The sequence below is a fragment of the Saccostrea cucullata genome, unplaced genomic scaffold, assembly GCF_032062105.1.
Source record: "Saccostrea cucullata isolate Sc308-1 unplaced genomic scaffold, CSIRO_AGI_Scuc_v1 ctg589, whole genome shotgun sequence".
Lineage (NCBI taxonomy): Eukaryota > Metazoa > Mollusca > Bivalvia > Ostreida > Ostreidae > Saccostrea > Saccostrea cuccullata.
The window spans coordinates 66,565-78,608 of NW_026920208.1; the positions used below are offsets into that span (position 1 = coordinate 66,565).

The 12,044-nt window shown below is 35.8% G+C and overlaps 2 protein-coding genes across 3 annotated transcripts in view; both read right to left on the reverse strand.

Moving 5' to 3' along the window:
- Positions 1 to 232: 232 nt before the first annotated feature.
- On the reverse strand, positions 233 to 5,151 carry LOC134244852 (uncharacterized). 2 transcript variants are annotated; one of them, XM_062727109.1, is made up of 6 exons: positions 5,009 to 5,151; positions 2,498 to 2,549; positions 1,936 to 2,395; positions 746 to 814; positions 557 to 638; positions 233 to 355 (listed from the first exon to the last, which is right to left on the reverse strand). In XM_062727109.1, exons 2-6 carry the CDS (start codon positions 2,534 to 2,536, stop codon positions 292 to 294), a joined length of 714 nt encoding a protein of 237 aa, XP_062583093.1. In that variant the 5' UTR covers positions 2,537 to 2,549; positions 5,009 to 5,151; the 3' UTR covers positions 233 to 291. The 2 variants fall into 2 exon arrangements, with proteins under 2 accessions (XP_062583093.1, XP_062583087.1); XM_062727103.1 differs by lacking the exon at positions 5,009 to 5,151 and adding an exon at positions 2,975 to 3,377.
- A 3,123-nt stretch (positions 5,152 to 8,274) lies between these two features.
- The window catches only part of LOC134244951 (trafficking protein particle complex subunit 13-like), a 48,884-nt gene continuing 45,114 nt past the window's right edge, over positions 8,275 to 12,044 (reverse strand). Inside the window, exons 8-11 of the mRNA XM_062727211.1 lie at positions 11,733 to 11,934; positions 10,920 to 11,020; positions 10,361 to 10,514; positions 8,275 to 8,741 (exon numbers count right to left, since the gene is read on the reverse strand). Of these exons, the coding sequence (XP_062583195.1) occupies positions 8,643 to 8,741; positions 10,361 to 10,514; positions 10,920 to 11,020; positions 11,733 to 11,934 (556 nt within the window). The 3' untranslated portion in view covers positions 8,275 to 8,642. The remainder of the gene's footprint in view (positions 8,742 to 10,360; positions 10,515 to 10,919; positions 11,021 to 11,732; positions 11,935 to 12,044) is intronic.

Consider the following 12,044-nt stretch of genomic DNA (forward strand, 5'->3'; position numbering starts at 1 on the left):
TTATTACGTTACTAGTACTCTTAATTTGAAAACAGTATCTGTAATCTATGTCGACAAGAATATGTTCAGCTCATGGTTTTAGCTATTTATTTAAAAAAAAAAACAGCATAGGATTGAAGACAAAATGAATTGAAATACGGTTACGGCTAGATAATTTAAAGGCAAAGTATTAAGCCTGCATTTTGCTTTCACTCTGTGTAAGAAGCACTGATAGAAAAGAACAAGCACACAGTTAATATATCAATCATATATTTAATCAACAATAACATAGTAAATGAACAAAGGTGACATTCATAGCAACTTTTGGCGTTGAAGGGATCTACGAACGAACTGTCCAGCAGACCGCGTGTCTAACCTAAAGGAATAGAAATACTTAGATTAGTACTAATGGTAATTAAAAATATCTTGCGAGATCTATACTAAAAATTATAAAATCTTGGGAAGTTGTATTTAATTCATCTATGATAAGTTTCTCAAGTATATTATACATTATAAAATACATTTAAAGATTCATTTGAAAAAAAAAAAAGGAAGCGCATTTTGATAATGTTCTTACTTCCTAGACAGTTCGCTCGTGTACACGTTTAACCACATGGACAGGGCTTGGGATCTGTGTCTAGTTTCTGTCAGGGCTCTCTCTGTAAGGAAATACACACAGTTAGTTACATGATTTATTTTCAAAACTATTTTGATTTTCGTTTTTCTTCAAAAAAAAATTCTCTATTTATTAGTTATACAAATTTACCATTCTCTTTCTGCCTTTCCTTTAGCGTGTTCAATTCAGCAACGAATTTTATCATCAAATGTCTGTTTTCTGCAAAAGTGGGTTAAAATATATATTAGGCCGCATATCAGACATCATTATATATAAAGAACGAAAGAAAACAAGCTAATTCAGAGAATTCGTGTCCCCCGCTTAGGGAAAAAGTCGGCTCCCCCTGACTGAATTTGTAGAATTATTAAATGTATACATGTTTACTGAAGGAAATAAAATACATGTATGTCAATATGCATATAAAGATTTGATTGCTTATTCTTCATTATGTGTATAGAAGATTTTTTATATGGAATTTTTATCACACTGTAATGATGATTTTATAACCTCATAAATTTTTCATTTCACATGCTGAATACTATCATTTAGGGAAAAAAAAAGTATTTATCCCGGGACCTCTCACACTTGAAGCGAGAGACATAACCACTAGACCACGGAATCCGTTTACATGGTGTGAAGTATATGCAGAAGTGAAGTCACATACATGTATATATTCATGTTTTCATGTTCGGTATTCTCAAAATTTTACACAATCCATGGTGTTTGATTTATTTAGCCTTTATTAAACAGTTCTAATATATGTAATAAGAACATAAAGTCCGCCGAGAACCTGTTTTATACGCAATAACTCTCCTCATGCCCCTGCGCTAAAAATAGCGACATGTAATACTATAAATACTAATGAAACAAACGGGGCGGGGCACTTTGAGAGGGGCAAGAGACGTCCTAGGGAGTTTTGATATAAAATTACATTGCATAAGCTCAAAATCTTCTTGAAATATCGCCCAGAAATAATAGTATTTCACACAGACAGAATGTATAAATTTACGACCTTGAACTTTGACCTTTTGACCTCAAAATCAATAGGGGTCTTCATTAGGCCACAGGGAGTTGTTATATAAAATTTCATTGCAATAGCTCAAATGGTTCTAGAGATATCGTGTGGAAACACAGAGAGAATTTGCTTATTTATGACCTTGACCTTTGACCTTTCACCTTATATGGAAACGAAAGCGTTACAGACAGACAGAAAGTGTAACGGACGGACGGACAGACGGACGGACGGACGGACGGACGGACAAACCCAAATTAATATCCCCCACTTTTCAAGCGGGGGACAAAAAATAATTAGAAATTGAAGATGCAAGGTTAACAATAACCTTCTCCTAGATTGGCCACTGTCCTGTGCATCCGCCCTAGATGCTCCCTCATCTCAAGCCCCATCCAAATAACTGATACACACAAAGCCACAAAGGAAAAACCAGCACCCAAACGTACACAGTCTTTTGTAGAGAAGGAAGAAAGAAAATCCATGACGAGAGAGAGTTTATGAACCGAAAGAACTTGCTCCATAAATCCAAAACCTTGTCCAAAGAGTGATGAAATGTAGTCCAAAATGTCCCCACAGTACCCCAAAACACAAGCTGACACACTAACGGCGTGATCCATAAACTGAATATACCAAGTCACAACATTGTCCAAGATGCCATTCAACAATGAGTAAGTGCCTGAGATAATGGTGATAGCAAAAGTGGATAGAGAGTCCAGTGCACAAATGCTGCTGGTGGCGAGAGAGGCCGAGAGATGGAAAACCTTCTCATCGGCACTGGACAGCGTTTGCTGAGAAAAAGAAAGAGAATAGACAGAAATTAGAGAATAGAAGACAGTTGAGCAGATGCCACAGCTCAAATGGAGATAAAGATGACCGAAGCCTAATCTTACCGAAATGTGCCATGTTGTTTCTGTCGTTAGGCTCCACATGCCCTGTACAAATCTGAAATAAATAAAAAAATACATTGTAATTCTAAATTTTGATACATAAATTAATACGAGTAAATATTAAGACAGTATTAAGTACTTACTGGTAAACTGGTACAAATATTTACTGATTATGTTTATGTTTGCAATGTGTAACCCCCCCCCCCCCCAACACACGACATAATAAATAGCGCTTATGCAAAAATAATTGTGAAAACAGCTTAATATGATTTTAAAGAACATCGCTGTAATAAATTTTTGTTTTTGAAATGAATTCAAAGGGAGAAAATTACCGACGTCCGCAACGGTTACGACCGTATCTAAGGAGAAATTTTAATGGCGCTAGCCTATGATCCGCATGAAGAAATTATTCTTCAAATTTAAAATTAATACGCCTGTATTCTCTCTTTTTAATTAATTCCATGTCAGGACTGCACTTACTCATACATGTCTGGCATTTCCGGGATGGTTGCCGGGCCAGCAGGAATCAACAATAGAATGAATACTAAGGAGGCGATGCTCATCTTGCGACTGTTGTTTTGCGACTGATGCTGGGTTACGGGAGGCCTTGTATATATACCCTCCTGTATTTTTGCGCCCTTTCTGATTGGTTCAGTTTAGAGCGCGCTGATTGGCGATTAACGGCCAGCTTGAAAAGAGCGCGAAAATGTTACAGACAGCTGTTGGCCATCTTGAACAACGGATTTGTGTTACTGGTACCAAATAAATTAAGCATCATGTCATAATATTCAGGTTAAATTGAAAGATTATATCGGATCAGAAGTCAAATTTAGGTCACCTTTCATAACGTGTTGAAATTATGGACAAACTGTGTTTATTTTTCGAAAATTATTCAAATTCGTGATATTTTTGAAGTGTTTTTCAGTATCATGGAACTAAAATTAATTTTTTACTACACCCTATCAGCTGATTTTCTTCTGAAAAACATTAAGATTAAAGAAATCATGTAGAGAGGCTTTATTTGGTACGTAAGATTGCAGCCTACAATGAATTTATGTATCATAATATCGTCTTGAAATTAAAAAACAAAACACAGACAGCAAAAGTAGCCAAAAATGAAAACCTTAGTTAACCTTTATCGCACTTATTGCATTTTTTACCTAATATTTCGGAGAGGAAAATACTAAAACTGCTTTAGAGAGTTGAAAAAACTTTGAATTCCACTCAAATAAGCTTTTATTACAAAGTTTTGAATTCCTCTAAACTTCCTTTTATGCGCCATGTTGTTTACATTAGCTACGAAGCGTCATGGTAACGGTATGCATTCGGAGTACACTGCGTATCGCTAACGTAATGTTCCGAGTATTTTTCGCGGGGAATTCAGATTATCACATTTTCAAAATTATACTTATATACTCGATTCTCATTATATCGCGGGTTTCATTGTATCGCGGTATATTCCAAAAAATCAGATACATAGCTCATATGCTTTTTGTTGAAAAAAAATATCAGTCTGTCATCTGAATGTAAATTTTTGTGATGATTAAAAAGTATGGAAAATGCGTTGGAAAAAAAATATTCAAATAAAACATAATTTTACAGAAATCGGTCTCCGTTTTTATTATTTTTAGCCCACTGAGTTTATAATCTAGTAAAATCCATATAAAGTTCATGTTTTGAAAGTCTTTAGTTTGTATAATTGTTTATTTTACGGTAAAATAAAAAATAAGAATGAAGTCCATGTATACCGCGATATTGAGACTCTCCAATTTAACTTCCTGTTTTAAAAATAGAGTACAACTTAGATGATGCAAGCTTGGGAAAAAAGTTAGGCCATAGTTTGCTTTATTAATATCATTTGATGAAAGTTAAATTTAAAAAATCAAATTACACTTTTTTATGCAAAAGATTTAAGTACCGCGATATAATGAGACACCTGTATACTATATATTCGGGTGTTTTAAAATACAAAATTCCATGTAAAATTGATTGAATCAAATACATTGTAATTAAAAAATGTTATAATATTAGAACATTATTTAACATATTACTTCAAAAGTGATGTCCCTTGCTTGGCTGTTTGGCTTTGGGGAAAACCCCAAAGCAAAGAATCGAATCCTCACACTCACAGCAGCCTTTATAAATTTCAATTTCTGGGATTGTAACTTTGTCCTTTGGCTGAATAAAAAATCTGTTCATCTTGTAGGGTTTTTGATGGCTGTTGTGTTAGATGAGTCCCCTACTGGTGTCATTTTGATGTGATTTTTTTTGACCCAGGAAAGGGACACAACTTTTGCAAAGTGTGGACTCGTCTTATTTGCAATAGCTGCCTCTTTCCCCGATTGAAATTCAACCTTCAAAGTTTAACGTTATACCTTGCTCCGACATCTATAAGCAATAAATTTGCATGAAACCCGATCTCCGTGTTCATGAAAGGCTAATCCAAACGGTTAGGCCTAACAGTGAGGGTGAAAATCAAAATGGTCAAAATACAAGAAAAATAGCTCAGCTTACCTTCAAAACGAATGCAAAAAGTCCCTCCAATGCATATCGGAAATCCAGTTAATGAAATCCTTTTAATAATATCAAATGAATGTATTAGAGCGATTGGTGGTAACTTGTTTGGTCATGGTGTAGCACTGTGAGAGTGGCTATGAAGTGACGTCATATTTGACATCAAACGGAGGCGATTTTGCTATCTTTGGAGTTATCTTTCTTTCATTGGACTGTTTTTGCTGGTTGTCTCATCCCCTAACACACAAGTATACACCCTGGCACACACACACACACTCATTTTTTGTTGCTAAAAGTTCAAGCACTAAAAATTTCCAGATTTAAACGGAAATGCACTAATATTAGCGCAATCTTTTCCGATCTTCCAGGCCCCAGGGAAGCAGGGACCATGAAATTCAGTTTTTGTTCCCCTTCACCCATAGATGCTATATGCTAAGATTGGTTGAAATTGTTCAGCAATTTAAGAAAAGAAGCTGAAAATGTACAAATGTTAACGCACGACCAACGACGACAGACGAAAACGGATAGCAATAGGTTACCTGAGTTTACTTAGGTAACCTAAAAATCAGGTAAAAAATAATTCAGTTACTACTGAATATGAAAAAAGCCAAACATTTCATGAGACATACATTTCGACAACCAAAGTTTAATATTAATATATATTATATATTAAATGGATTAATTTTCAGGAAGATCATCGGGCTGTTTTGAATTCAGCGAATAAGATACTAGTAGTTCGAAAGAAGAATAGTAAAAAGATGACAAAAGAAAAACAAAGGAGAGATGACCAACCAAAGACAACGAAAAGGGGAAAAATAATAAAAGGGAAAGAAAAAGAGGCATTGAAGGAAAAAAAATTAAAAATGCAAGTTTCAGATGTTGAAAGATGAAATAGAGAAGAGACTCAAAACTGATGGTGTAAAGAAGAAAACTAAAAGCCAAAAATTACAGTCAGAAGAAAAAAAAAATAAACAAGAAATCAAGAGCTGAAACTATGGACACAAACAAAGCAGAAACAGAAAGAAGGGAGAAAAAAAGCAGAGATAGACAAGAACAAAAAATTATCAGAAGCAACAGAAGAGGTAAATAAAGAAGACTAAACAAAGACATTAATTAGAATTACCAGATGCAAAGGTCTTAAGGAGGAAGCAAACAAAGTCAACCTGGCAAAGACACTTGCTGGGCCCGAGAAAATTAGGGAAGCAAACAAAGTTAACAAATCAGAGACACTTACTGGGCCAGATGCAAAGAGAGAAGCAAACAAAGTAAACACGACCAAATCACATGCTGGGCCAGAGCCACAAAACGAAGGACACAAAATCAACATTGCAATATCATCCACTGGCAAAGAACTCAATAAGGTAGCAAACAAAGTCAACATGGCAAAGACACTTGCTGGGCCTAAGAAAATTAAGGAAGCAAACAAAGTTGACAAACCAGAGACACTTACTGGGCCACATGCATAGAGGGAAGAAAACAAAGTCAACATGGCCAAATCACCCACTGCCCCAGAGCTTAATGAAGAAGCAAACAAAATCAACTTGGCCAAGACACTAAATTGGCAAGAGGCAGAGAAGGACGCAATCAATGTTAACATGGCAAAGATACCAGATGGGCCAGAAGACCTAGAGGATGACCACAATACTACGCAGCTGAATAGACATTCCTTATGGTCCAAGTTTCTCTGTTGCAAGTCCTGTTTACCCTGTAACTCCCCTTCACACAGCACTGCGACTTTACGACAATCATCCCGAACAAGCCACAATCTTAAAAAGTTTTGGATCGGGGCGGATCGGAGCCGATCGGCGTCTAAATCGAGCAATTTGACAAAGTATGGTCTTCATTACGATACGATGCCCCTTCGTCAAACGCGCTGTTATCACGCTTATACTACGATGTTACGCAGACTGCGACCAGCGGCCGTGTTTACAGCGTTTACGCTACGCTACCGCTACGACATACAAGATCATACTACGACGCTTGCAGACCTTGATGACTGTACGACGATATCGCTACGGTGGTGCCGATCATCTTACGATTGTATTACGCTTCTAGTACAATTTTGGTGATGATGTATATATACCTTGCAACCGCAGATTTTTCTGGTAGGATTTTGACGATAATGCATATATGATTTTTCATGGCCTTTACCACGTGGTCTACGGGGCATTTTCAATTGTAACTGTAACAAGATGTCGAAGACTCAACTGCAAATGACCGTCAACTATAGTGTCAACCTTTACAGTAGTAGTTGACTGATGATGATAGGTCAATTCATCAGGCTATAAAAAACAAACTGCTGCCTGATAGGTCGTGGTATGATCGGAGTAAGGTCTTCGTAGGATTGACAGGAACGTAGAGAGTCCGTAGTGGTACTAAGTAAGAACGTAGTGGGAGCGTTGTAGGAGCATACTTCACAAGTTCCTACGCTTTTACTGAGCTTTTACTACGATCACGAAGATCTCTCCACGATGTTTCCACAAGACAAAATCAAATGGGATTTTGGTTACATTTTCTTTAAAGATGATTTTAAAAGTTAGATAGGAATACTGAAAAAAATGAAAAGAAAAATAAATTTAGTTCACCTAAAAAATTTACCCTGTGCTTCTTTTTCCTTTCAATATATAAGGGAGGGGCATGATTTGAACGAAGTTTTATCTAAACTACTTGGGGATGCTCCTCAATTTATATGACTTATCATGGCTTTGTTTGTTTTTGAAAAAAAATTTCTGACATGTAGATATTTCTTTTTAGAACTTCAATGCTCCATTGTGGCCCCTCCATTCCCCTGAGGTCAACTTTGATCTACACTGACTGAGAATGCTTCCATATGAACATGACATACGTATCATGGCTTTTCTGTGCTTGATAAGCTATTTTTCTTACGTACTCCTTTGTAAACCTTTGTTCACTGCTGTGACCCCATCCTATCTCTCTGTGGTCATGTTTTGATCACTTCCTGACATTGCTTCTATATAAGTACAATGATGGCTTTGCTGTTCCCGAAAAAATAACTTTTTAATTATTAATTCATTATACAAATGTTTTCCTTTGTAAAAGTGTAATCCTCTATTGTGGCCAATCCTTACCCCCATAAACCGTCTTACATGCATATCTAACAAACTCTCTGGCAAAGCTGCCAGAACAATTTTGATTAATAAAGTCTTTTAAAGAAATATCCTGTTTCCTTTTCATGCAAGTAGACTTACTGAAATAAATAAAATAAAATTTCAGTATGAGAGACCAAAAAAAAAAAAATCAATAAGTAAATTTCGTAAGAATTTATTATGTTTTGATAACAATTTTGCATCAATAAACATATACCTAAGTATTGCACAACAATCAATACATTAACAGTCAATTTTCTTGTGAAAAAAAATGAAAATGCAAGATTTTACAAAACCTAGCTATGAAAGACATACAGCTGGAAACAATTCCACTTGATATTTAAGCTAACTTAGGATTAAACCACCATGTTAATAGGCTTCAAAATGAACCAAGACTTCTTCTTCAATGCCGAGACAAAACACAGATGAATTTTAAAGTGGAATGCCTTGCCCTGGAAGCCTTGTCATCTGGAATTAAAACATAATCGAGTCTGATTCTAAGTCCTACACAGTGTTATTGTTAAGAATCAGGGATTAGAGTCATTGTAGATAAATACTGAGGCCAGCTCATCATGTTCATAAGTTCTCTTTAGGAAATTGTCTGTTATCCTTAGTCCAGATATTGCCTAAAAAAGAAGATTAGACTGTTAACAGTGCCATTCAATGATAATATAATATATTTTTAAACAAGAGGCCCTTGGGCCACATCGCTCACCTGAGAAGCTTTGACCATGTTATTCTAAAAAAGATTTCCCCTTGTAATACCTATTATGACCCCATCAGACCCCATGGGTCATAATTTGAACAATTTAAAATCTACACTACCCCAGGATGCTTCCACGTAAGTTTCAGCTTTTCTGGCCCAGTGGTTCTTGAGAAGAAGATTAAAAAAAAAATTTCCCATATATTTCTATGTAAATCTTAGATTCCCCATTGTGGCCCCACACAACCCCTGGGGTCATGATTTTAACAATTTAGAATCTACACTATCCCAGCATGCTTCCACATAAGTTTCAGCTTTTCTGGCCCAGTGGTTCTTGAGAAAAAGATTTTTGAAGATTTTTCCTTTTCATTTCCAAGTTAAACTTTGATTCCCCATTGTGGCCTCACCCAATCCCCGGGGTCATGATTTGAACAATTTAGAATCTACACTACCCCAGCATGCTTCCACATAAGTTTCAGCTTTTCTGGCCCAGTGATTCTTCGGCTCAGACGAGCTAAAAATCATATACATGTACATGTATTCCTTATTTTCTCTAAATATTTAATGTTAACTTTCCTACTATTATAAACATGCCAGGTTTGTCTTGATATTAAGATTGAGGCACTTTCTATTACACGTCTCACCTGTAATCCTGGAATAATGGCTACTACAGTATCAGATAGAGATCCAGATTTACCTATGCTCCCGGAATAGTGGCTATCAGATTTATGACATATAACCTGTGATCCTGGAATAGTGGCTATCAGATTGAGATACAGATTTACCTGTGATCCTGGAATAGTGGTTATCAGATTGAGATACAGACATATTATCTGTGATCCTGGATTAGTGGCTATCAGATTGAAATACAGACATATAAATTGTGGTCCTGGATTAGTGGCTATCAGATTGAAATACAGACATATTACCTGTGATCTTGGATTAGTGGCTATCAGATTTATGACATATAACCTGTGATCCTGGAATAGTGGCTATCAGATTTATGACATATAACCTGTGATCCTGGAATAGTGGCTATCAGATTTATGACATATAACCTGTGATCCTGGAATAGTGGCTATCAGATTGAGATACAGACATATTACCTGTGATCTTGGAATAGTGACTATCAGATTGAGATGCAGACATATAACCTGTGATCCTGGAATAGTGGCTATCAGATTGAGATACAGACATATAAACTGTGGTCCTGGATTAGTGGCTATCAGATTGAAATACAGACATATTACCTGTGATCTTGGATTAGTGGCTATCAGATTGAAATACAGACATATTACCTGTGATCCTAGAATAGTGGCTATCAGATTGAGATACAGACATATTATCTGTGATCCTGGAATAGTGGCTATCAGATTGAAATAGACATATTACCTGTGATCTTGGATTAGTGGCTATCAGATTGAAATACAGACATATTACCTGTGATCCTGGAATAGTGGCTATCAGATTGAGATACAGACATATTATCTGTGATCCTGGAATAGTCACTATCAGATTGAGATCCAGTATTTACAAGTTTACCTGTAATCCTGGAATAGTGGCTATCAGGGTAAGCTTGAGATCTAGGTGCTCCTTGGGGGCCAGTTTTCCCAGCTGTCTCCCTGAAATCCCAGTCCATAAAAGTCCACCAGGCTGATTGTTTTGGAGAGTCAGGGTTAAATCCATGTTTCTTTCACTGAAAGCAATATTGTCCATCACAATAAGCATTTTGTTTTCAAAAAATATTTTAAATGTATAATCAATGCATGGTATATTGAGCATTTGGATATTTCTAAATTTTAGAGTAAATATATCTGATTTTCAAATTCTGGTAGAAATTATAGGATCCTGCTCCTTATGACGAGAGCAAACAATTTGCCTGCCTGAAGTTTAAAAGTAACAATTTTCAAAGTTATATTAAGGTATTTTCATTAACTTGTATTACAAATCATTTTGGAAAAGTTACTACAAATTCAAAAGTTTACTCACATCCCTCATCGAAAAGTGAGAAAAGATAAGAATATGTGATTAATTAAGTTAATAAGGTCAGTATTTCATAAACTTTTTAAAAACTGATTCAAAACTCTGCAGTAAAACTTACCAGCAATTTGTAATCCTACATATGATATTGAAGGAGGACTCTAATACAACAGAATCGGGTGTCTCCTCTAGAGTTACTTTAATGTCTCCATATCCAGGGGCCTGTAACAGTATTATACATAAGAAAACATCACAGAGCAGGCACAATTATACTGATTTAACTAAAATTATTAATTCAGAAAACAGATATGAACTCAGGAGACTAAAATCTTCCTATAGTCCCTCAACGATATATCTAATCTTTAACATATATTCTGCCAATTCTAAATATTATAAGGAGAGTACAGTCCTATCATTTCTACCTCAAGGTATCAAAAAAAATCTGTGTATACATTAATTTCATGATGCCAAAAAAGATAACATGCATGGAACGGTAAAATGAATTCATAATGATATTCTTTATTAGCAGTCTCGACCTACTTGTCAAAAATGCTAATATTTGAATACTGACTAAAATTTCTGCTTTAACCATAAAACCTCTCATTTAATTATTATACTGCCAATCATTTACATTTGATGATAGAAACCAATTTTTGGTGCATGGACATGCACACACTGTACTTGTACATAAACTGGCTCAGTCACTGGGTATGGAGTCGTAAACCTAATCATGCATTAGCTGTATACATGTCTGTGCCGTATACATATATATGTATAAATGATTTCGTATGGGGTATTCATGAATTAGTTCATCCCTGTCTGCGCTAAAAGCAGCTAAAATATGAAGCCCGCTTTTTTAAGTACACACACAGTAATTGCTTTTAATCTAAGCTTAAAACTTGATCATTAAGTGCTTGTAGAACATTGAACCCACCACTCTCTGTAGCTGGCTGGTCTGCAGTCTCCCACGCTCCCCTAGGTTGGTCTTCCACACAATGTCAATTTTACCAATGTCTGTCACCCCTTTCATGATCTTATTCTGCTTTATGACTTCTGGTTTGGGAATCAGGCAGTACAGATATTGACGGATGTCCATGGGGTTTAAGTAATTAACCTTGCCAAACACCATCTCTTTTCTGCAGGAATAATAAATCTATTGTCAGATTGTAATGATTATATTGCACAATTACGAATATCTTATGCAGGAAGGAAGATATAAAGCTGTCACCAAGATTTCTTCTAGACA